The sequence below is a fragment of the Gobius niger genome (genome assembly GCF_951799975.1).
Source record: "Gobius niger genome assembly, chromosome: 19".
In the NCBI taxonomy this organism is placed as follows: domain Eukaryota; kingdom Metazoa; phylum Chordata; class Actinopteri; order Gobiiformes; family Gobiidae; genus Gobius; species Gobius niger.
This window is the reverse complement of record NC_136870.1, coordinates 20,192,446-20,219,143: the sequence shown is the minus strand read 5'-3', so window position 1 is coordinate 20,219,143 and position 26,698 is coordinate 20,192,446. Positions and strand designations below refer to the sequence as shown.

The window sequence follows — 26,698 nt, the reverse complement described above, 5'->3', positions numbered from 1 at the left end:
GCTTTTCCACGGGCACGTACAAAGACCAAACAGGTATGTATCAACTGGTCTAAGCTCAGGTAAGAACATGTCTCAGTATGGCAAAACGGTGACCTGTTCCTTTAAGGCAGCCCGAGTTCAGATGTAGCTGTGGTGCCTATTAGAGACCTATTCCTATGATAACGCTCACATATGCTAACCTATTTCTTATTCACAAAACACATGTGCCGTTTTTGTTTTTGACCTCGTTTTCACATTTCCGTCGTCTTGCAGTCAGATCATGTGGGTGACAACAGTGTGTTATCTAACAGGCGCTGGGCCAGTCTCGCTGTAGTCACATGAGGACAGAGAAGACTCAAAAACAGGCACCACGAGATCACAAGGAAGATGAGAGAGTTCGACACACAGCACTTCTGACAGGGGCGGGCCTAATCCGCTCATTAGTGATGCCCATGATGTCAGGGGGTTCCCAAACTGCGGGGCGGGGGCAGGTTTCAGCCATTCTGGGCAAAATGGCCAGTTCAATTCCCCTCTCGCTGCACCACAAACTAGAATCCGCTTTTAAGGCTCTATGCGTGAATGTTGCAGCGGGAGACTGATTCATGTCTGTTTGATTTCTATGTTATTTTAAAATAGCACCAAAGCTTGAACTTATTTGAATGAAAAAATTACTTGACACACTTTTATACTTTACTCTCTTTTTGATACCGTACATGAAAATGCAACATTCCCTGTAGAGAGCCTTCTATAGTTAGTAGAACGATGTTGATTGATTTACGTGTTACTTTTACTATCACTTTAAAGTGATAGTGTGGAAGTCTAAATGTATTACACATTTCATAAAATATGCAAAATTGATTACCAGGTCTTGCTTTTTGATGTTAAAGGGGCTAGACGCAAGTTAGCCATTTTATACTCACTACTGCCACCTCAGGTCATGTGTGTAACTGCAGCTTCTATATGAAGCTCGTGCATAACGGCAATTCGGACCCGAAGTAACATCGTTTTTAGTGACAGTGCAGGATTTTAGAGACAGTTGTGGTGAACAGGTCTGGGCTCATTCTACACATTAGGACATGGCTGGAACACGTAGGGGGAGGAAAATACTTAATTTTAACATTTTTAAACTCTGTATCGTACCTTTAAGTAAGTAATAATATATATATATATGTTATTATTTGTAAAGTCCCTCCTTCCCTAATCTCAGCAGCAACAAATTTTGTATCCTCCCACGTTGACCAATGAGACGAGCTCTTCCTGTGAACCAGCCAGTCAGGTCAGGAGAGGTGGGGGAGGAGCTTGATAGTTTACTTTTGAAAATTTGGTTCCTGCTCTCCTCATTTTACAAACAAAGAAGGGCTTTCTGGTTAAAGTGGGGAGGAATTTGATTGTTAACTTTCACATTTCACTCCATCTTTCCTCACTTTGCAAACTTACAGACTATCACTTTAAACTATTTTTGTTCTTCACTGGTATTGCCTAATTTAGACCAGATTTTGTTCTTTTCCCCCGCCTTAGACCTCATTTAGACCTGCCTAGTCTTTCCTCAGTTATAACAACCCCCCTTTTAAACTCTGTCTTGTCTTTAATTGGTCATTACAGAGTTAAATGGTGGCACAAAAATAGCATAAAGGCAGTGCACTAGAAAGTGTTTGTTCGGCTTTTGCCCCGGGCCCTCCTCTCACCCTTCCCCTCTCTGTCTCCTCTTCTCTGGGCTTGTGCATCTGAGTAACTCCTCTGTCAGGACAAAGCACCTCTCACTGCTCCATGGCTGAGTGGAGACGGTACCAGCAGTCCGGACAAAGTGGATGTTGACAAGAGGGGGAAGCACTGGGGAAAGCCGTGAGCGGATTCTGTAAGTCCACGTTTTTATTGTAACTTTAAATATATATATAAAAAAATATTCTCATGCGTCATTGTTATTCCTTTTATTGTAAATACTAATTATCATTTACAGTGAGTTCATTTGCAAAAGCAGATCCTCGTTTTTATTTTTTCCAGAATTGTTCTGGATTGCTGTACTCTACAGATGAAACCAGTGTTTGAAATGAACTCTCCCCTTCCTCCACAATCCCAGCACCTGGCCTGAAGCTGGTCAGTGCTTGTGCAGCTTCAAGCTCACTGACTGAATTCAGGAGGTTCTTAGCTTTCAAACTCGTGCTTGTGTCCTGATCTGCAGCTTTAAGCGCTTAAACTAAAGCTGCATGAATTTGATTGAACTTTATATTTTCATGGCACTGAAAGAGACCTGGTAATAAAAAAAAAAACACTGCTATGCAAAGAGAAACTTGCATAGAATGATTTATATTTTTATTTTATTCTTTTTACTCAACTGTTTTTCTTCTACTTCTGCTTATCTTAGAGCAGGTCAAAGTCAAACATATTTTCCCCGACGTTTTGCCTTGATTTTGCACATTTATTCATGCATTTATTTGTTGCCTTGACCTCCAAGTAGATGAGCTGTAAGTGAATAAAAAGTTGTGGTAAATTAGTTCTGATCAGAAACATCAACAATAATAAAGTCATTTAACACCACAGGCACATTCATTCTGTGGTGTTTGACCTTGTTTGGAAACAACAGCTCAGTCAGTTCTTCATAGAAATATATATTTAATTTTTTCCACGTTTCCAAAGTTGTCAAGTCATGTTCAAATCATTCCGTGGACTTTCTTTGCTCCTGTGTCGGCCATTTTACTTTCATTACCTGTATTTAAAGGTACAAGCACTTCATGTCAGCATTTATTAGTAATAGTTAGTTAGTTGTCTGTAGTAGCTAGTAGTAGAAGTAGCAGTTTGTAGAAGTAGTATTAGTAAGTAGTAGTAGTTGGTAGTAGTGTAGTAGTTGTAGTAGTTAGTTAGTTGAAGTTGTAGTAGTTGGTAGTAATAGTGGTAGTTAGTAGTAATTATTTAGTAATAGTAGTATTTAGTGGTGGTGATGGTAGAAGTAGTTAGTTGTAGTTGTAATAGTTGGTGTTAGTTGTAGAAAGTAGTTGTTGTTGCAGTAGTAGTTAGTTAGTAGTGGTGGTAGTAGTACTAGGTGTTTGTGGTAGTTAGTAGTAGTTGGTATTAGTAGTAGTTATTTCATAATTTTAGTAGCTAGTGGTAGTAGTAGTAGTAGTTAGTTAGTAGTACTATAAGTAGTAGTTGTAGTAATTGTAGTAGCAGATAGTAGTAGTAGAAGTAGTAGTTACAGGTAGTAGTAGTAGTTGCCAGTAGTACTAGTAGTTGTTGTTAGTAGTAGTAGTAGTTAGTTAGTAGTAGAAGTAGTAGTGCCCAGTAGTTAGTTCGACGTAGTTAGTAGTAGTTCGTTAGTTAATATAAGTGGTAGTAGTTTCCAGTAGTTAGTTAGTGGTAGTAGTCGTATTAGCAGCAGTAGTAGTACTAGTAGTTGGTTTGTTGGTTAGTTAGTTGGTTAATTAGTTGACTAGTTAGTTAGCTAGTTAGTTAGGAGTAGTAGTCGTAGGAGTTAGTAGTAGTACTAGTAGTTGTTGTCAGTAGTAGTAGTAGTAGTAGTAGTAGTAGTAGTAGTAGTTAGTAGTAGTTGGTAGTACTAGTAGTTGTTGTTGGAAGAAGTAGTAGTAGTTAGTTGTGATAGTAATAGTAGTAGTAGTAGTAGTTGGAAGTAGTAGTAGTAGTAGTAGTTGTAGTAGTTGGAAATAGTAGCAGTAGTTTGTTAGTTGATGTTGTAGCAGTATTAGTAACTTTTCTCCTTTTCGTTTAATGACATTTAATATATTTATACTTTTTTTTTTTCAGTTGCCTTGACGACTGGCCGGGAGTGAGATCCCCGTTAATCTGAGACAGTCTCATTAATACCTCAATGTAAAGGCCCTCTCCCTGCCCCCGTAACCTGACTCCACCCGTTACCTGATCACCACGGGGCTATAATGTCTCTCCGTAGACCACCTGCCCCTCCGACCAAACCCAAAACCTGGAGGCGATCTGGGGACGAGTCCTACTGGGACAGCCTTACACAGGGCACCTCGGCCTCCTGTCCCGTTGGCAGACCTCGCCCCCAGAGTGCCATCGAAGGGGGCCAGCTCGACGGGTGGCTCAAGCACCTGCAGAGGATACAACGGACTGTTTCCAATAAAGAAGTCGGACCTCTTGGAGAGCTTTCGGTGGATCAGGAAGTGCCCTATCCCATTTGGAGGACAAAGGGCGGCGTCTCATCCAGCAGGGGATCGTCCTCTGGTGGGACGAGCCTCTGTGGTAGCTCTTTGGGGAGTCAGGAGTCCCTACAAACCGGGGCACCGTTACCCCAGGAGAGAAAGGACAGCTGGGAGAGGGCACGAATGAGCCAAGTGCCGAAGAAAGAGCAGACCAGGGTGAGCTTTCTGACGCCGGTGAAAATCGGGTGGCTGCCCATCAGGAGGAAGGTGACCATGGTGGGCGACCAGGGACGAAGTACAGATACTACAGGACAGGTAATGCGTATATTTTGTCATACAAATACAGTTTTATCAGCCTTAACGTCACATATAAACTCGCAGTCAAATAAAGGTTGTGGCGTGGTCTGCCTGAGGAATTAAAGCAGACAACCTTTTTAGTGGAGAAGGCCATGCTACAATAAAGGCTTTTTAACTCTGTATCATTGGAGTGCCTCAGGGGTTTTCTTCTTTCTTTCTTTTTTGTCTGCTTTTATCCATCAGGTCAACCGCATCTCTTATTTCAATTGAAGCAGAAGAAATTATCGCCTCTGAGCTTCTGACAGATCTATTTTGCTTTTTATTCACACCCAAAAGATCCATGATGCGCTCCCCATTTTCTCCTTTTTTGTAAACTCTCGCAATTCATATTTTCACTGTAAAATGGCCTCCGCTTCGAGGGCGATCAGCATTTCCCAATGAGCGGAATTCTGCTTGTCATGATTCGTAACCAGTCGCACAAGTAGCTCTCCAATTCTTTCCAAGGAGCGCTCATGTCTGCATTTTCTCTTGGCTCTGAACGTAATCAACACAATCTGAAAACTTTTGGGTGATTTTTGTAAAGTACACAGAGTACACTTTCTCTCCAGGGGTTGACCTTAAGTGTGCACAGTTATACCTACACCTGAGAGATCGACAGACGGTTTGATGCGGCGTCGGCATCAGTCTACATTCCCACCCTCACATATGGTCATTAGATCTGGGTAATGACCGAAAGGACAAGATCGTGGATACAAGCGGCCGAAATGAGTTTCCTTCGCAGGGTGGCTGGGCGCATCCTTCGAGATCGGGTGAGGAGCTCAGTTACCGGGGAGGAGCTCGGAGTAGAGTCGCTGCTCCTTCACGTCGAAAGGAGCCAGCTGAGGTGGCTCGGGCATCTGTTCCGGATGCCTCCTGGCCGTCTCCCTCGGGTCTTCCCAGGTGGAAGACCCAGGACACCCTGATGGGACTATGTCTCCGACCTGGCCTGGTATCCCCTCGAGGTCCCCCCCAGAAAAGCTGGAGGAGGTGTTTGTGGATCGGGAAGTCTGGCCCGGATAAAGCGGAAGAAAATGGATGGATGGACCTACACCTGATTTTTTTGATTTTTATATTTAACAATCAATGAAAGAGGAAGCCAGTAAATTCAAAGTGTGTGGGTTTTTTTTTTTAAATACACTTGAAGAGACTAGATGCAAGTTGGCCATTTTATACTCAATACTGCCACCTCAGGTCATATATGTAACTGCAGCTTCTATATTAAGCTTGTGCATGACGGCACTTCGGACCCGAAATAACAACTTTTTGAGTGACAGCAGTTGAGCTTATTCGACACCTTAGGACATGGCTGGAACATGTAGGAGGATGAAAATACTTAGTTTTAACATTTTTAAACTCCATATAGTCCCATTAAGGCAGGCAGACACATTTCGCTCCACTACTAGAAATCAGGCATAGTGCTTTTAAACATAGTCCCATGCAATTTTTGGTATGTAAAAATACTTCACGGGTTAAAAGAAGGAGCACCTTTTTAATCTAAGCCTTTCTGTGGTATATATTGACTTGAAGGCCCATTTACAAAAACATCAATGGACTGTATAAAAGCTACTACTGCTATTTACTGATGTTTTTACTGATGTTTTTATTTTTTTCAGGCCAACCATAATGTTATCTCACTCCTCTTATAGCTCCATTGCAATACTAAAAACTGGAATAGGATCTTACTTTAGCTTCAAGAATGAGCAGAGACGCCCAGAGCTACTATCTGATGTGAAGAGAGGGCGATGGCGCATGGTACAGGCCTGCGCCGCACACCCACACAGCACCAGGGAGACCCATTTGTAGTCAGCGCTCAGTTACTCAGCACGAGAACGGCTTACTGTGCAAGATTCTCCCTCTCCCTCTCAGACCATTTACAACCACTCACTCAGAACCGCCGCGGTCTCGATTAAACCTTTTCTGTGTCCACGGAGGATGCAAGTCAATGTGCAAACAGCAGAATTCAAAGGGGAGTATTAGCGGGTCCGAATTGACAACGCAGCTTCAGAGATCAATATGTTTTGGAGCGGTACCGGAGATGGGATGGCGTTTTTTGCAAAATGCGCATTGATCTGACTTTGTTGGAATGTAAAGTGGGGATTTAAAGTTGGAAAGAGAGAGACTTGTGTTGCACGTCAATAATAGGAAGACCATTTTTCAAAGTATCGCAAAAACATATTGGTATTCCTGCTAAGATAAATGTATTTTAAGGTACTGTATATGTAATGTGGGGTACTTCTTCTCAGGCCCCAGTAAGCAACACTGTATTCTTTGTCAGTGGTAGACGTTGTAAAAGTTCAGTCTGCTTTTTTTTCCAGGTAAAACTGAAGCAGCCCATAACTCCAACACTATTGAAGAACGCGGCGTCATCTGCAAAGAGCTGCAATGGTAGGAATCCCTTGTACCATCTTTTAGTTTTCGATTTCATGTACAAATCTTGCCTTGAGCGCTGGCATAGTGAAGTCTACTCCCGAAAGTATTGATTGCAGATAGAAAGTGAAGAGTTAAAAAGAGTCTGATACAACCACAGCAATGACAGCTTGCAAATAATTATCTTTTTAATTACGTAATAATGTTAGATCTGATGATTTCCAGGTTTCAGACAAGTCCATAATAATAATAATTATATATAAAAAAATAAAATAAAAAAATAATAATAATAATAATAATAAAAATAAAATAATAATAATAATACAAATTAAAAAATAATAATAAATACATAAAATAGTAAATAAATACAATAATAATGATAAATAAAAAATAAAATAAAATAAATAAAAAAACATAAAGAATAAATAAATAATGCAAAATAAATAACAAATAATAAATAAAATAATTATAAGACTGACAGACAGACAGACAGACCGACAGACCAACAGACCGACAGACCGTCAGACCGACAGACCGACAGACCGACCGACCGACCGACCGACCGACCGACCGACCGACCTAAATAGGCTTTTCCATATTGGGTCAAGAAATTTCAGAAAAGGCTTTATGTTTTTTCTTTCTATGTGGTGTTTTGCCAAGAGAACCAAATTGGCTAGAGCCAATAGATGAGATCAGTTTGAAAATGTTCCTGTATTACCGTCATATAAGAATAAAACGTTGCCACAATGTCAAAAACAAAAGTTGAAAAATGCCTTTGAAGTTTTCTGTAAATCTATGGAGCAACATTGAATTATTATTATTATTATTTTTGAGGTTTTGGGCGGAATAGACACTCTTGAATCCTCATAGAAATAACTTAAGATGTCTTTTGGTTGTAAATAGCCGTCTGATTATGAAACTTATATCTCACTTTGGCCAAAAAATGAAATAGGCATTTGTACTCGGGAGCTTGTAGGTTTTGCCTGCAGTGTCTCCGCTTGAGCGCATACACACAAACTAAATATTTAGATTGTATCAGGCACTTTTTGGCTTGGCGGAGACAAACAGGGGCTCAGACTTTGGGATAAGTGGAGATGGGGCTGATTGGAGCAGGAGTGAAGCTAATCTTTGAATCTGTGAACATGCCACACTCGCTCCGCTCCAGTTTGATCTGAGGTTTGATCTTAAGCCTTGTCCTTGTTCATTCATAGATTAACCTGGAAACTGTCTGAGCCTGTCGGTGAGAGAGATGGAGACTAACTTTGCATAATAGTGATGCATACCTTCAACACATTTGTTTTAGTATTGCATTTGAAGACCGTTTAAATAAATTGAAGGCACTGTTGCACCACTTTACCATGAGTGCTTTAGCTCATATGACAGTTTGCAACGGCTGTGTTTTAAACCACTTAATGGAACAATAAGGTAATAGTCTAAAGTACATTTCCAGACGCTTGATTATTTTATGCACTCTCTAGCTGCTGTGGGGTTGACAGAAACAATCATAGGCAGTGTTTGGTAGTAAAAGAACACATGTATTTAGAATGTTTATTTGGAGTAACCGTATTCAGGTACAGTTACATTTGAGAGTATCTAGAATACAATCAAAGGAATACATCGCAGTCATTAAACTTCAGCTTCATGTTGCACAACATTATGAGAAAAACAGGTCAAAACGACAAGAGAGACATCTATCTCTGCAGTGCTTCACTTTTAATAATTACTGATCCGTCTCTCCTCAAAAACACAAACTTTAAAGGGACTATACAGAGTTTTAAAAGGTTAAAACTAAGTATTTCCCTCCCCCTACATCAGGGGTGTCCAAACTTTTTTCATGGGGGGCCGCATATTGAAGTGTACACAGGGTGAAGGGCCGTAGATCAGTAGTTAGTGCCGCAAAACCTTCGACTAGCAGAGGTTTAAGTTGTGCCCCACCTCTATTTAAGCTTAAAACCTTCATGCCAGCTCTGTCTCACAACGAAATGTTAGTTTTTAGGTTAGAATTGTATAGAATTATTACATTTCAAATAAAAAGGTCCATCTCTGGTGATGTGTACCGATACAGCAAGAGGCCAAGGGCCACCATAAATTGGTCTGAGGGCCGCATTTGGACACCCCTGCCCTACATGTTCCAGCCATGTCCTAATGTGTAGAATGAGCTCAGACCTGTTCACCACAACTGCCTCTAGAATTCTGCCCTGTCACTCAAAAAGGTGTCACTTCGGGTGCAAAGTGCCGACATGCACAAGCTTAATATAGAAGGTGCAGTTACAAATATGGCCTGAGGTGGCAGTAGTGAGCACAAAATGACTAACTTGCATCTAGCCCCTTTAAGACACTTTTTTGGATTTCCTAAATAGTGATAAATACGTTTATAACAGTAACAGTATACGGACTCTGGTGTGTCCTGAGATCAGCTCAATGAGATTCGTTGGCGCTCGTGTCTTTATGTGAGTGGCAGCTAGAGAATTGCTGGTACCTTGTTGTGTTGCTGCAATTATCTGCAGTATTTTAATATTTTTCTTTTAAACATAAATATGGATAATGTTCTCACTTGTGTCAATAAAGATTGATTGATTGATTGAATGAAGGAATGAATGAATAACAAATGTTGAATGAATAACAAATGTTTTAATCTTATGCCGCATTTCTCCAACAGTATTGGATGGATCACATCTTTTGAAAATAATAATTTTCATTTTATTTCAGGGAAGCAGCAATTTAAATGAAGAAATGTTGGACGTTTTTTATTATTTGAATGTTTAAGCTACTGACAGGAAGTGACATAGATAGGTAGGTACATAGGTAAAGTTCCATAGCAGTTTGACTCATTTATCATTGAGGTAGCATGGTTTTCACGGCAACTGTGTAAAATACGTTTGTTAAGTGGTGACCTCACAGCTCTACTTGTGCGAGAAACTACAAAAAATTATCTTTAGTAACACAATCAATATTTCTGAAACTCAACGGAGAGTTACTGAACATACTTATTTATCAGACCCATTAGCCAAAAATAATGTACCTACTGCTATAAAAGTAATATTTACCAAAATCGGTACATAAATGCTAACGGCGCGAGTCTGAGAAATAAGTAGGTTAAGTAACTCTCCACTGAGTTTCAGAAATATTGATGCTTGTTTTTAGGAGTTTTTTATGTTATTTTCTCACATATTTGCCTGTCTGCTAGTACACGTTTGCCTCTATCTATGTCACTTCCTGTCAGCATCCAATAAGGAAGTGAAACTATGATATAACTTTTAACAAAATCTGAAATATAACTATGTGTATCAAAAATTGTGTATAATGTGTCACAGTCATACGCACTTTAATTCTGTTTTCCATATGTTTTACGGCATTATAGTGCTCAAAAATTGTGGCACATTATTACATAACGTGGTTTTATTGCACAATTAGGTTCAAATTTGATTACCGGTGCATTTTGAACTGTTATTACAAAATGTGGTGTTATCACATAAAGCAGCTCTACAGGGTTAGACCTTGATGTTTTGTGCCCAGGCATTTCATTGTAGAAAAGACGAACAGTCGCCCAATCGGGGGGAACCTTCCAATCTGGCAACAATAGACCACATCTATGATCCAATCAAGTCCTCAGAGTTACTTGAGAGAACGGTTTGAAACTGACAAGGACAAATCTTTCAACAACTCCATCTGTCCGGCATAATAAATGTCTTTACCCACGCTTTACTCCGTTTCGCAAGAGCAAATTATTCCTTTCAGTCTCTGTGGCGGATCGTGACCGGCTTTGGCTACAATCACTTTAATCAGACTGGACCACCCCCCATCTCTCTCTCTCTCTCTCCATAAAAGTCACATTTAACAAACTCAAAGTGTCCCAATGTTAATGAGCGAATGGAAATAGAATTGGTTCTGGTGCGCAGTGGCTCTGTGTGTATTTGGACAGGCCGAGCCAATTCTGAGTCCGTCCACATTATTTAGATAACACTTAAGCGGACAAAGGAGAAATGAGGCGGGCGGGGATTTGAATGAATGAGTCCTTTGCTTAAGGGTTTGTGGTTTTAATGTCAATTGGGAAGCAAGGTCAGACTTTAAAGTGGCTCAAATTTGAACAAAATCAATTGGAAGTCGTGACAGAATGGAGCAGTTTCATATCAGTCGGTTTATTCTGTGAGTGGGTTTTTCCTCACATGATCAAATGCTCATATTTCCTGCATTTTTGTCTCTCTTGTGTTTGATACTGAGACGTCCGACTCGGCAGAATGAACAAATAGGCTTACTATAGAAGCAATTTGAGTGCTTAATATAGAGCCTGTGAAAGTCTAAAATGTCTAAAATTTAAGTCTTGCTCCTAGAGGCCATAAGTGCAACTGCAGGTATTGTAGCAAGTTTTTTACTTAATTGTCCGTGAAAGTAAATACTACGCTGACAGAAAAGACAAAGGGAGAGAGGGATATTGTACATCCAATTACACAATGGAAATAATTTTTTTCACTCAAACTTGGCTGTAAATACTGTTTAAGTTGCGTTAGCTCGAAGTTAGCTGCCCGTTAGCCTGTTAGCTTCTTCTTCGTGATTTAGTTAGTGTGTTTTTGTTGCTCCAGTCTGGTGGCAGGCAAGTTGCAATTGTGGTTTTCTGGACAGAGACACCAGGGAGAGATGAAAGGCCCTCCAATCATCCCATTAACACTTGTATTACGCCCAGAAGGACTATGAAAAGTATGTATTAAGGTAAACAAGTTAGTACTGCTTTAAATAAGTAACTTGTTTACCTTAATAAATCCTTTCCGTAGTCCCTCTTGCGATAATAGGCGTCTTTCATCTCCCCTGGTGTCTCTGGCCAAAAACACACAATTGTCTGAGGCCCCAATACACACTAATGGAATCACGAAGAAGAAGCTAACGAAGCTAAACAAGTTTGAGTGAAAAAAAATATCTCCATTGTGTAATTGGATGTACAATATCCCTCTCTCCCTTTGTCTGTTCTGTCAGTGTAGTATTTACTCTCATGGACAATTAATGAGTAAAAAAACGCAGCGTGCTACAACACCTACAGTGGCGCTTTTGGCCTCTAGGGGCATGAGTTACAAAGTTCTGCTTTAAGGAAGAAATAACATATTAACTTGAATATGAGATTTGGTCTAGTCTTAGATGAGATAAACCTCTTTTTACCAATGGAACAAGCAATTTTCTCCTTAATTCAGATTATTTTGTATCATTTCAAGTGAAAAATTAAGAATTTTTTTAAGATGTAAAAGCTAATTTGTCTGATTGCAAGTGGGATTTCTGCTTGTTCCAAATGGCATTTTTATCTTATTAGTTCAAACCAACTGAAATTCAACAAAAATGTTCTTTGATTCAAGCAATTTATCTCATTTAAGATGCTAATTTTTCCAGTGTACCTCTAAATTGTATCAAAATGCGCTTGTCAATAATTAAAAAAAAAGCCTTTCCTTGTCCAGAATAAGCGTTAGTACATACAGTACGTAGCTGCGGGCTGTCTTTTTGCTTTGTCCTAACATTGTTTGCACTGTCAACATTAGAGAGGATGGAGGAAAGTCAGTGCTTGCCTAACTGGGGAAGACGTGTGTGTTTAAACTGTTTTTCATTGACACACAGATGAGGAGGTGCAGAGGAGCCAGTCCAAACCGTGCGCAGAAGGCGTGAGGACGGCGTGGCAAGCTCTGAACCAACGCTCTCCCAGTGACAAACAGGTAAATACAACTGTTATACATGACCTGTGATTATGACGATGACTTTTAAACATTATATGAGTGTTTGTTTAGTTAGGGGAGAACATATGGTTGCTGTTGATAATCCAATCAGGATATTATTACACAAAAAGTGTGATAGAGAAGCTGTATAAGTCATTGATCTAAAAGCCAATGAGACAGTGTTTTGTGTTGTATTATTGACATTTAAGATAGACTGTAAAACTAATGCATGTCTTGATGTCCTGGAATCATAAATATTCAATGACAAGAGCTCCCTTGTGCAAAAAACAAATCTCTATCAGTTGCTGTTACTTTTCGATCTTTCAACATTAAAACCCCAAACATCTCCAAGCCATTTCGTGTCATGGGACTCATTCAAACACTTAATGAACTCACGCTTTGCTTTGAATCTGTTTCCGAGCATTTCACGCCTCTTAGCTTCAGCAAAGTGGGGCCTATCATTGTATATCCCCGTGCCGCGTGGAGCATAATCTGAAATATCCCACTCCCCTCTCTCTGTCTCTCTCTCTCCTGCGGGTCATAGTTTCCCAGATACAGGCGCACATTGTTATTCAGAGATGGATAAGTCACGCTGTGTGCTGCCTTCAGTGTTATACCGGCCCGGGCAGTGGCGGCGTCATGCATGAGGAGTGTCATCTGACCAAAAAAACAAACACAGATCTAGCCCTTAGAGGAAAAAGAAATGTTCAGATGACCTGCTGTGGAGGGAGAAAAACGTCATTCAGGCAGAAAGACAGACAATATGGGATGGTGTGTTTTGCATTTCACTGTTTTGTATTACAAGATTGATAAGATAAGATAAGATAAGATAAGATAAGATAAGATAAACCTTTATTGATCTCACAAAGGAGAAATTCACTTGTTACAGTCGACGTTCAAGAAGAAGATTGATATATTGTACTGTTTTTATTGTTTTACTAGGAACAGTATGGTTATTATAACACAAGGAGCATTTTCCATTTGGAATTCTTTTGACTCTTTTTGACCGTGATAATCGCAGTAGTAATTGTAGTAGTAGTACAGGAGTAGTAGCTTGATTGGACGATAACAAAGATTGGATCACATGTCTTAAAGCAGTGTGGATGTATAGTGAGGCCACTATAGCATCTTAAGGTCAAGTCCTGCAGCCTGTATGTATGGAGTTTGCATGTTCTCCCTGTGTCTGAATAGGTTTCCTCCGGTTTTCCCTACCATTAAAAACATGTACAATAGCCAGGTTGAGTGCAAGTGACATTGCTGGAACATGTAGGGGGAGGAAAATGTATAATTTTAACATTTTTAAACTCCATCCAGTCCCTTCAAAGGAGTACTAAGTAACTTCCATCCATCCATCCATCCATCCATCCATCCATCCATTCTTTTTCTTCCGGTTTATCCGGGGCCAGGTCGCGGGGGCAGCAGTCTCAGCAGAGATGCCCAAACTTCCCGATCCACGCATTTCTCCTCCGTCTGTTCTGGGGGGACCCCGAGGCGACACCAGGCCAGTTCGGAGACATAGTCCCACCAGCGTGTCCTGTAACTTGTTTACCTTAATAAATCATTTACATAGTCCCTCTGGGGGTAAGACAAGTGTTAATGGGATGATTGGGGGGCTCTTTCATCTCCCCTGGGTGTCTCTGGCCAGAAAACCACAATTGCAACTTTGCTGCCTCCCGGTTGGAGCCACCAATAACACTAATGGAATCACAAACAAGACGCTAACTGCAGGCTTACATCACTGAAACAGTATCTACAGCCAAGTTTGAGTGAAAAAAATATCTCCATTGTGTAATCGGATGTACAATATCCCTCTCTCCCTTTGTCATTTCTATCAGCGCAGCATTTACTCTCACGGACAATTAATGAGTAAAAAACTGCAATATGCTACGATACCTGCAGTGGCGCTTATGGCCTCTAGGGGCATGAGTTACTTAGTTCTGCTTTGAAGTATTCTCAAATATCTTGTGCTAATGTCCATGTGCCTCACAGTGATTCTCGTTCACAGTGAAACACATGCCTACCTACTGCGATATGTCTTTACTGTTGTATGCATAATTTAAACTCATTGGTAAAACTCCTCTTTCCAATTCCCCATAGGTTCCAGAGAAGCGTGTCCCTGCTGCTAGTGACGCAACTGTCAGCTGGCAGGCCCTGAAGCGTGGCTGGCGATTCAACAAGGTTTTAGCCCTCCCGGGATCGAGTTCGACTAACAAGACTCCCACAGGGACCAACCTAGACCGTGCAGACCCCAAAGCCTTCACACGACCCCCCACTGTACAGCAAGACAAGCCCGATTCACTTCACAGCAGAACTTTACCCAACCAATCCAAAGATATTCTAGCATACAAAGCCCCGCTGCGTAGGACTTCCAGCGTGCAGCCCATCAAGGCATCACACATCGAGACGACTTCAGCGACGAAAACTTTAATCCCAGAGAACAAAGCTGGATTTTCCTCAATCACGATCTCATCCAAGAAAGTCTGCCGATCAGCCAGCCTTCCTCTCTCTCACGAATCTATGGACTCAAACTCCCATAAAGTCATGGTGCAAAGGAAAGCTACCATAGTGAAAGTAACCCAGCAAACTACGACCACGACCGGGCCGATCCGAAATGGGGTTCAAAACGCCGATCAAAATAAGCTTGCGAGCCACGCTTTGGATACCGTGGTCCATCGGCGAAAAGCTACAATAATAAAAGTCACAGAACACAGGGAGAGCTTCACACACGGCAATGCAAGCCCCCAGCAAAAGAAAAACGAGTACAGGCATAGTTATAGTGAAGGATTGTACAAAGAAAATAGCATCTGGTCGCAAGGAAATCAGGCCATGCAAAATACGCCTCCACCCATAGATTCAAAGCCAATGCACAGATCTACGTTGAACCTGATGGTGACCACTCCACCTGCGATCGAAGCCCCGCCGTCTCGATCAGAGAGGATTGAAAGGTCAAACAGGCCGCAAAGACCGTCAAGCTGCTACGGGAACGTTTTTAGCAATTCAGAGGCGATTGAAGAGAGACAGGCGCAGTCTGTAACCAGGAAATTCAGTCTTGGTTCGACAGAGAGCAATGGTGTCATGAATTCTGATCGGGGTTTGAATATGAAAAGAGTGAATGGAGTGGAAACACCGGTGAATAACAGTGAAGAGACGGCACCGCCTCTGACGCTCATCAGGACTCCTGGTAAGTCATTGTAAGCCTCACATCATAATCATCATAATTTTTGTCAAAGTAAAGACGTTTTTGCTGACTAAAACTAGATTGATTGTTTGTGATTTTGATAGGCCACTCATACTTTCATTCATTCAGTCTGAGTTATATTTTTGTCAACAAACTAAATGGTGCGCTCCAGGCAACTGGTCAATTTCCAAATTCCCATTTGGAAAAATGTCTTGCTTGAACACTGCTCGAACTGGTATTTAGAACTTGTAAACTCGGAGATGTCCAGACTGCTCCAAGTTCAGATACGAAATGAAGACAGCAATGGCGGTTCTACTAGTAATAAAAATGTAACAAAACCACCGCAATCAGTCAAGTGAACATTACGTTTGGTCACAGCCAAGCATGTTTTGAGTTTTATCTAGAGTGGAGAAACGTTCATACAAACATTCATAACATGAGCATCGAATTAGCTAACTGTTGTTGCAGTAGCCGTTTTGTTAACCACGGAATCAATGAAATGTGTCGTAATCTAGTCATCTCACATGGTTAAATGAGTGTGACAACCATAAATCTTGTATAAAATATAAATCTAAAGGGTCTCCTCAAGGACCCGCTACCTTAACGTGGGGGGGGGTCCTAGGTGACGGGTCCTAGGTGACGGGTCAGATAAAGAGCGGTTCAGAAGCCCCTAATGAGAGATCAACAGGACTCGGTTATAACCATGAGGCTGTCCTTCCATGGACCTGCAGGAGGAGCCATAGGGGGCTGGTGCAATGTGATTTGAGCAGCTCCAACAACTGCCCCCACGACCCGGCAACGGAAAAGAAGATGGATGGATGGAAATCTAAATGGTGCAACCACAAAAAGCTGCCCATTGATTTCAATAGCCTGTGCTCAATGGGCTTTTTTATGCGACTGAAAGATTTTGAAGGGAGAAACGTTGTTAGAATAAAATAAATAATAATTTAATTGCATTCAAATCTGACCTTTTTGGGAGTCAGCCGATCACGAGCTTTCATTTCCCATTAATTTGATCAAATCAACATTAAATCATAGAGGGCTGTACCCATATCCTATTCTCCGTAATACATCCATGGAAACACCGTTTAGCAAGTTATCCAGATCTACAGTATGTCTATTGTACAAAACATCCATTTCAGGGAACTTCGGGACTGACAAGGCTACGAGGTGAGAGGAAAACATCTCCAACTCAAAGAAACAGACAATTACTTTTTACATTTGCTCAAGAAAATACACGAAACTGAGAGTCCATTTATGTCAGTGTCTAAAGATTGCTTTGTCGAATTTCCACTAAAGTTTAGGCTCCTGTTATTGAACAGAAAGCTGCGGTTTTGAGAGACTGTCTAAATATACACTTTCATATTTTGCTGTTGCTTCTTTCCCTTTGCGAACTTAGCATTCCTCTGTTCCCTTATGCCTGATATTGTCTCTGCTTTGATGTGCTGTGGAAGACATCACAAGATTGCATCGAGCGAATTGACACCAAAATCCTATTTCCTTGCAACCCATTGGCACGGAGGCATTTCCTTGTTCATCTCCCACTTGACTTACTGCATGTATAATATATTCAGGGAAGAAGCGGATGACACAAGCAGAGGAGAAAGACTATTTCCAGACAGTATTTTTTGTGTGCTAATGTCACGAAGTATGTTTCGGGGGACTTCAAATCGCATCTCCACAACATGAGCTTGTCCATATCTTCCACAAAGGCCTAACAGGTCATGGTAGTGATATTACATACAGGGGATTGTCAGGAGAGTGGAGAGTGTTGTTGTAGTGATCTCTGAAACCTATTTTCCCCCTTTGTAGCATGTTTTGAATGACCTACAGTGGGTTGGGGCTAGTTCTTCTGACCCTGTTTGCTGGTGTCATCCGTATGTAATTTGTCAAATGCAGAAAGTGTCAACACAAGCGAAGCACTTAAGGGACTTCAGATTTTAAAGCCCCTGGTTTGGAAAGCTCTTAATGGTTATTTATCTGACTTGTTTTCATTAGCCCCTTAAGGTCCTCTGTCATTTTTTTTTTTTAATCTGTCCCAAGAGACCGAAGTAAAACTCATAGTGAGGCTTCATTCAGTTTTTTGCGAGTCCGAACCTTGAATATTTTTAACCTTAAGCAAGGACCGCGCCACAACAGAATAGATTTGAAATATTCATTAGCGACATTGACAAAGGGTGACATGAGACAACGGGTGGGCTCTGTCTTCGTAGGTCACCGGGCAGACTGACACCCTTTCCTCTACGTTCGAGCCCGTAGAGAGAGTTTGAACATATAGGGAGGGTCGAATGAACATGCAGAGATGAGTGGGGTTCCTGGTTAAATTAGCTGGGAAAATCGGGAAGCACCGTGAAGGAATATCGAGGAGTGACAGGTCTTACTCATTTACTTTTAATGATTGCTATATTGGTTTGGCAGATATTTAAATTTTTCAGCATTACCTCACAAGCTTTGTGATGATTTTACAATGTAAGACAGTGGGAGGGTTGGTTGTCTGTTTCAAATTGTTGTGTGAAGCACTTAGAGCTGCATTTTATGTATGATAACTGCTGTACAAGTAAATTGATTAAGTAATTGAAGTGTTTGGATTCAAACTGAAAAAGAAATGGATGCAAAGGAACTAATTACACGAACTGATCCTAATAAAGAACTATTTTATAGCACAATTTTATTAAACTAAAAGAAGTTTCAGTTTGGCTCAAGGGGTAGAACAACTGGTGGTGCTGCAACGATTGGTGTTCTTGCCTCACAGCAGACAGACAAGAAAGTCCCTGGTTAAATTGCCGAGCTGAGTCGGCTTCTCTGTGTGCAGTTGTCATGTTTTCCCCTTGCCTCAGTGGATTTCCTATGAGATCTCTGGTTTCCTCTATCAACCCAAAAAACACTGCTGCATCGTGGGTCCCCGCTGCCACAGGTCGTACTGAGGGACTGGTTGATGACAAATCTTAATGCGGGGCACTAAACTCTACAAAGAAAATACAATACTTTGTGTGAGATTTTAATAGTTATTGTGATCTGTATTACTAGCAAAAAAGTTGTTGCTCAGTGTCGTCCTGCACGACCATGCAAAAGATTATTTACTTTAAAGCAGTACTAAGTAACATGTTTACCTTAATAAATCCTTTCCGTAGTTCTTCTGGGGGTAATACAAGTCTTAATGGGATGATTGGGGGGTCTTTCATCTCCCCCTGGTGCCTGTCCAGAAAATCACAATGCAACTTCCCTGCCACTGGGTTGGAGTCACTAATACACACTAATAAAATCACAAAGAAGAAGCTAACAGGCTAATGGGCAAAGCTATCTGCGGGCTAGCACCACTTAAACAGTATTTACCACCAAGTTCGAGTGAAAAACAAATGTCTCCTTTGTGTAATGGGATGTACAATATCCCTCTCTCTCCCTTTGTCTTTTCTGTCAGCGTAGTATTTACTCTCACGGACAATTAATGAGTATAAAAAATGCCACGACACCTACAGTGGCGCTTATGGCCTCTAGGGGCATGAGTTACTTAGTTCTGCTTTAAAACAGTTTTTATTGACTTCAAAAAGCCTTACACATACATTTTTGGTTCTCATGGGGAATGGGGAAACTTGCTATGCCATTTAGCTAGGTTTGTTCAGATGTATCTAGCAAGTTTTGGTTGATGGGTGAAATTGGAACACCCAAAGGAAGCTCATTCAGACACAGAGAGACTGTGCAGACCCCATACTAATAGACCCCACACGATCTGGGAAACACAACCGTCTTGTTCAACCACTATGCTGCCAATTTACTTTGTAGTCTCCACATATGTGAAATTTTTTTAGAATAATTACAGCAATTAGTCGATAGTTATAGTGTAAATTGTGTATTTTCAGAACAGCTTCAGAGTCAGATGGTCTTGATCTTGACTGTAATTAGCATTCAAAAAGTAAGCGGAGACCTTTTATCCGTACACCCCATATTTGATTTCTTCATACAGTGGTTTCTATGTGTGAAATTATTCATTATTCTTTAATCTCATTCATTAAGAGTTTCATCAATTAATTACTGAGGCCCGAGGCGCGTCATTTATTAAGCTTTGATGCGGTCTGCCTCACTGTAGAAAGAGGAACAGGTCATAGAGCACTGGCCCAAGATTTATTATTGACAGGCTTGTTAGAAATATGGACTAGAAAATGTGTGGGTTTTAGGCTACGGCGGATAATTGGGCACTGGTGCTGGCTCGGTCTCAGAGTTGTGAGCTGTTTCATGCTATATTTGTGTTTTCAGATACTCACCAAAGCCCAGAAGAAGTGCTGGCTTTGAACGCCGCTGCCATCATTGCAAACATCAAGCTGCAGCGACAAATGAGTAAGAGGAAAACGCCAAACGGTCAAACTGAGACAGACTCTGCGTCTTCATCCCAGGATAAAATAGGTAGCGTTTCTTTATATAATTGTGTTTTCAATACCATTGTATCACCATAGACTGTATTTAAGAATGGACTTCTTCTTCCTGAAGCCATTGGGAAATGGGGGGAGGCTTCAGACGTTGCTTGCTCTAATGGACTTTCCATTGAAACTTTTTCCCCTCTTTTTTTGCTTGGCTCTCCGTCTGTGTCCACCCGAGCTACAGCATAGGTACATGCTTTACTTCAAGACCTGTCATGATAAGGTCATTCAAGCGAGTGTACTGCTCCAGGTCCGTCAGGCGATTTTCCAGAGCCATGATTTTCTTGTCCTTTTCATCATTTTGTATCCTTAGCTCTTTCACTTCCCATGTCCAATAAACTTTGTTGTTATATTGACATTTCTTACTTCTCTTTGGTCAAAGCATTCAGTGAAGTTTTTAATTAATCTAAATCACCCTCCTCTGAAGCAATGGTTCTCTTCGGCTGCCCCATGTTAGATCAATAACATCTCATCAACAGCTCGGTTAGCTAGTCGGCTAGTGATAGCTAAGTTAGCTCACTGGCTAACCGCAATCGGCGCCTGGAACATAGGTTGTTGACGTCCAAGTCGAAGTAACTTATCTTACTTCACTTTGAGAGAAGCTATAAATGTGCAATCCCTGTGTCAATATCAGTCAATAATAAATAAAAAATCCACAAACAATACGGGAACTCGGGCCGTGCTGAAGCTGAACCGGAACCTGCAAGAATCCCTGAACCAGATTCATTATTGAACATAGACTTGTCATTCTTACCTCCATATGTCTGTCTTAACACCCGCAATAGAGTCCAGGTTTTTTTCCATTCGCTATTCTTAATTTCGCACCATTCTAAATAATGGAACTGGCTCCAAAAACCAAGAACACTGCTAGCATGAATGAGCATCAGTTTGCCCGTGCTGAACACTATGGGGAAAGCCACCCTCACTCAGTCCATTAAATTACAGTCTTACACAGATGTTAATAATAGGAGGTGTTGTTTTAAGTCATTTTGATATTTTTACTCGCCCATTCTTTCCCAAAAGGCTTGCTCAACAATTTAGCCAACTGTTTTATGAGTGCATCAATACAATTAATACCATAGCATCATTTCCATTGGTACTTTATAAGCTCATGGGTGCTGGGTGAATTTACTGAGACTGTGGTGTGAAGCGCTCAGGCGTGTGCGTATGAAACATAAACAGTTTATTTGTACTGTGTTGTGGCCACATAGAGACTGCTGCCCAGGACGGTGTGAAGGACGGTAACAGCTCAGCCAAAACATTCGGCGCTACATTTGTGCCTCTGAGCGACGACATTCAAAGGTCGACGCAGAGTATGTCTCTACGGGTGAGTAGCTTTTGAGCAAGAATAAAAAAGGCGAGAGGGTTTACGGACCACAGTTCAAAAAGTATTACTCAGGCTTTGGTTTACCTCAAATGATCAAAAGGCTACTTGTACAGTGACAATTACAGTTTGTACAGTTACTGTCAGATGTTCCATTGTAAATCTGGTTTTAGATACAGTACATGGCCTCCTCAGTAGTTTGTGGAACCACTGGTTTGAAGAGATCAACCTCAGACTTTCAGCAAACATTTTCAACATATAAAATTATAATTATACAATATAATTACTTAAAGTTTACTTCTATATTTATGTTAGCATCCAAACAACACAGTTCAGTCACAGAAAACTTTCCATTTTGCACTATGAAAGTCGAAATCTGTATGAAAAAAATAAATCTCGAAGCCACTGCAGGAGTGCATTTGGTGGCTCGTTTTAAGCAGCTCCATACAGTTATGTAAGATTCTGATGGGACGTCCCGCTGTGGCAGGAAGCGCTGGAGAGGTCTCGCCCGGACTTCATCAGCCGGTCCCAGCGCAGGACTCAGGAGCTGGAGCATAGAGCCCAGGAGAGGAGGAGGGGCACGACCCGCTCAGCGCAGCCCAAAAACTGCAGCAATCACAGGACAAGAGGTTTGTGGTTGTTCAATACTCGTTTAATCCATGTCACATTGTTTTGATCTGGCATTGATTCCAAACTTTTATTGCACTAATCAATACAGTATGCTGGGCAGTTTAATTGAATTACTTGTACTGTGCGCGCAGTGCTTAATCCTCATTAGTTTATGATTCAATTTATTAGTCTATTATCCACTTTATTATAACTACTAGTACTGACATAATTGCTGTAAAATGTACGTATTCAAAGTCTATCTACAAATCTGCAAAACACAAAAATCAAACGAACCGAAAACAACAACACCTGTACGGCAACACAACGGGGACAAACCTTTTTCCCTGTTGTGAGACTGTGGTATTGACAGTACAGCGCTACCATCTGTTCCGGAGTGTGCATTACAAGGCCAACTTTATACTTTTTACGTTAGAGCTTTAGAAATGTAGTGGAGTAGAAAGTATTATGTTTATCTTTCAAATATAGTGTGAAAGTGTTGCTGTAAAGTGCTCTAGAAATAAACTTTGATTGATTATAGATATGCCTTTGAAACTTTTCCTGTAGATTATTGACATAGGTACATTTAAGAAAAAAATATGCATTAATAGGCATTATAGTCTTAAGAACGGTCTTAAGAATGCCTACATTCCAAGGAATACATTTGATGAAATTGATTTTAAGATGGGATTTTTCATATCTTTTTTGGTCAAATCTATTCATTCCTTCATTTAAGCTTTATTAAGGACACAGAATCCTGGTCCATAGTATTAAAAAATAAGTAAAACCACCTTTTTTTTTGCATAAGATGATGACGAGGACTTGGGATAAAAAAAAAAGAGAATTGAAGTTATGTTATAGTTTACTCTGCCCTCTAGTGGTTGTTACTCTCAAGTACAGGGCAATGAAATTCCTACATTCTTGCATTAATTGGAGGATTTCTCTATTTTTAGAGTTAATAACAACAACTTATTTTACTCCAATGCCATAATGTGTTTATACAAAAGTTTAATAATTGTGTTTTGCGTACATCTTCCAGATAAACTCTCCACACCCATGAGAAAAGACATGCAGGTCACCTCCAAACAGTGAGTTCATTCACAGATCACTATTAAGAAAAGCTATGTAGATGCCTTTTCGTGTCCAGTATAACCTAAACTCTGTGACTCTGTTCTTTTTAAAGTCAGAGTTAGTAGCTGTTTCAAGAAATATGAATGTGAAGCAGAATGTTCCTAGAAATCTCCGTTGTGTAAAGTTTGTTGATTTTGCTGCTTGCCCCGACAGGCCCACAGAGGTGAAGAGGAGACAGGAAGAAGAGGCCAGGAGAGACATTAGTTTGAACAACAGGCAACGGGCGGAGCTGTTTAAGAAGGTTTGTGGTTTTAACACAGATATTTCCACAATGGATAGCCTACACCCATGAAGAAATGCAGGCATAGCTAACTTGTAGCTTCAAGGTTATAGTCTATATTCAACATCCGAAATCCCAATATAGGAGAGACCGGGGCTGGTTGTCACACTTTTTTTTGTAGGGTCCATCGCTCATCAACACAACATTCCACTAGAGCCACACTTACATTAGATGAAAGCTTTAACCCTTGGCTTGAAGTAAGTCTTGCTTCCTTCGTTATATCTTATGGCATTTACTAGTTACTAACTGACAAAGACAGGAAAATCAACTGTGACAATGTGCCCCATGTTGTCACTATTTGTGGGGTCGGTTGTCCCTAGTGTTTTTGGTGCTAACATGAAATAATGTGTAACATTTAAAAAATATATGCTTTTTAAAAAAAAAAATACTCACCAATAAATGCCTGAAGTGTCTTTCTCACTAATATGAATATTACATTTCAACTAAATCCTCTGTAATGAGTTTAAAAATCTAGGAAATCACCCCATGCAGAAAAATATGTGCTCAACAAATGCTAGTGACTAGATAATCTTAAAAACAAAGGGACACAAAAACATTGTCTCCATTTAAACTCCATGTGACAACCAGCCCCATCTGACTTTGGCTTGAAAGTTCAATTTCTGTTAAATTCAAAACTATGATCTAAAGCTTTTTACTTGATGTTAGATTTTTCTGAATCTAATCACCTTTGGGTTTTCAACACAAACATATCAGACAGTTGAAATATTGGCCAGACCTCCCAAAAAGACAAATCATCTCCTCATTTTTTATTTATTTTTTTTTTTATTTTTTTTTAGAAGAATGAAAACATTACAGCAGGAGAATCAGGATGTTAAACTTGATATCAATAACAATACCAAGTCACATTGTCCCCGAGTGTGGCTATAAAAAGCAATGTGACAAACAGCCCCAGTCTCCCTTACTGTTGTTGCTGCATGCATCAAGATTTGTTTTTATTTTATATATATTTTTAAATATATATGTTTTATTTTATTTTATATATATATATATATATATATATATATATATATATATATATATATATATATATATATATATATATATATATATATACACACAGTTGTCTTTCATTTTCATCCTGAGTAGAGATATTGTTACATGTTGTAGTACTGCATAATTCTACTTTGGTATTCAAAATGGTGGAACTAAGGGTCATGTCATGCAAGTAATTCAGTAATTTATATATATATATATATATATATATATATATTTATATGAATTGGGAAACACCTCCAAAGGTGGTCGAGAATGACCGAGCCAAGATCCTGTGAGACTTCCAGATACAGACGGACAAAATGGTAATGGCGAACCAACCGGACATTGTGGTGGTGGACAAAGAGCAGAGGAAAGCCATTGTGGTCGACATAGCAATATCAAGCGACTTCAACATCAGGAAAAAGGAACACGAGAAAGAGAAATACCAGGGGCTCAGAGAAGAGCTGGAGAAAACCTAGAGGGTGAAGGCATCAGTGGTGCCCGTGGTCGTTGGGGCACTCGGGGCAGTGACTCCCAAACTGGAGAAGTGGCTCCAGCAGATCCCAGGAAATACATCAGACATCTCAGTCCAGAAAAGTGCAGTCCTAGGAACAGCAAAGATACTGCGCAGAACCCTCAAGCTCCCAGGCCTCTGGTAGAGGACCCGAGCAGGAGGAAAAAGAGACCGCCCGCGGAGGGTGAAGAAGAGTTTTTTTTGTTTTGTTTTTTTTGAATAGTGTATTTTATCATGTAACTCAAATATAATCTGCCAAATTTGAGCCCATGCCGTGCTGACCCAAAATTTGGAAGCAGTACATCAAAACTTCAAGTATGATCTAGTGTCTTATATTATGAGCAATGACTACATGATCTTTACAAGAAAATAATTTCTAACTTATTATCTGTACTACGTAATCCTCATTCTCTATGGTGTAGTTCACTTGTAACACCACTAGATGTCACTATAAGCCAATGATCGCACATTCCAGTGTCCATTGAAGCTGTCTCATACGGAAACTCATTGCTGCCAATGTGAGTGAAACATTTTTGACTGCGCTTTCTCGTTCGAACGTAATACCATCTCGTTCGAACGTAATACCATCTCGTTCGAACGTAATACCATCTCGTTCTAACGAGTTGCCAATGTCGTTCGAACGAGTTGCCAATGTCGTTCGAACGAGTTGCCAATGTCGTTCGAACGAGTTGCCAAAAGCCCAACGCGCACCAGAGCGCAGCGGCACATCATCTGACGCGCGTCCATTTCGGCACAGGCGGCGCGTCAGGGCACTTCAGTTCAGAGGCTTTTCCTCAAACCATGTGGTGCTTTAAACGCGTAGTTCATACATTTATCATTAATAAAATAAGACACGTATGTCCGTGTTGCGAGAGAGAGAGAGAGAGAGAAAACGTGGCTCTCTTTTGCAGGTTAAAAGGGGGCTGGTGAGTTTAACATGCTCCACCTGAACCCTGATGATGGTTCTGTCTCCGCTGCTTCTATCATCCCCTTAAACAAAGTGTACGGCGGTCTCCCTGTTTGTCACAGCCGAGACCCGTCTGTGCCTCTGCAGCAGGTCAAAAACGTAGGCCTAGGTGTTTACCCCGCGGCACCGCGTCTGAGGAAAAGCCTCTGAACTGAAGTGCCCTGACGCGCCGCCTGTGCCGAAATGGACGCGCGTCAGATGATGTGCCGCTGCGCTCTGGTGTGCGTTGGGCTTTTGGCAACTCGTTCGAACGACATTGGCAACTCGTTCGAACGACATTGGCAACTCGTTCGAACGAGATGGTATTACGTTCGAACGAGAAAGCACAGTCAAAAATGTTTCACTCACATTGGCAGCAATGAGTTTCCGTAGTCTCAAACGTGTTTCCTTCACATTTATAAATTGTAAATGGTCTCAACTTATATAGCGCTTTTCCACCTACATTAGGCACTCAAAGCGCTTTACAGCAAGGATCCACTCACCCATTCATACTCTCATTCATACACCAATGTACGCAGCCACTGGGGGCAATGTGGGTGAAGTGTCTTGCCCAAGGACACAACGACAATGTGCACTGTCAGGAGGTGGGATAAGACTGCTGCTTCATGTAATTCATGTCTAAGTTAGAGTCCGTCGCTCTCATCGGAGTTTAAACTGTGAACCCGTTGTGCAGCGAGTCTATGAGCCCAGTGTTCTGAGGGGAACAAAGGACTCAGGCCGGGGGTTCCTCCAGGCCGCTGCCGCTCACCGCCACTGCTGCTGCTGACGGGGATGACAACAGTGTTTTCCACAATCCCATTTTATCA

The 26,698-nt window shown here is 40.9% G+C and overlaps 2 protein-coding genes across 2 annotated transcripts in view; one reads left to right on the top strand and one right to left on the bottom strand.

Moving 5' to 3' along the window:
• samd8 (sterile alpha motif domain containing 8) overlaps window positions 1–26,698 on the bottom strand; it is a 243,737-nt gene that overhangs the window by 139,043 nt on the left and 77,996 nt on the right. The gene's annotated exons all lie outside the window — the stretch shown is intronic.
• On the top strand, window positions 1,689–26,658 carry cUnh10orf90 (chromosome Un C10orf90 homolog; the record flags this gene model as incomplete). Its single annotated transcript, XM_079576778.1, has 11 exons — window positions 1,689–1,834; window positions 3,736–4,406; window positions 6,743–6,812; window positions 12,390–12,484; window positions 14,582–15,665; window positions 19,914–20,060; window positions 21,286–21,401; window positions 21,886–22,027; window positions 23,044–23,092; window positions 23,289–23,376; window positions 26,566–26,658. Exons 2-11 carry the CDS (start codon window positions 3,867–3,869, stop codon window positions 26,656–26,658), a joined length of 2,424 nt encoding a protein of 807 aa, XP_079432904.1. The 5' UTR covers window positions 1,689–1,834; window positions 3,736–3,866.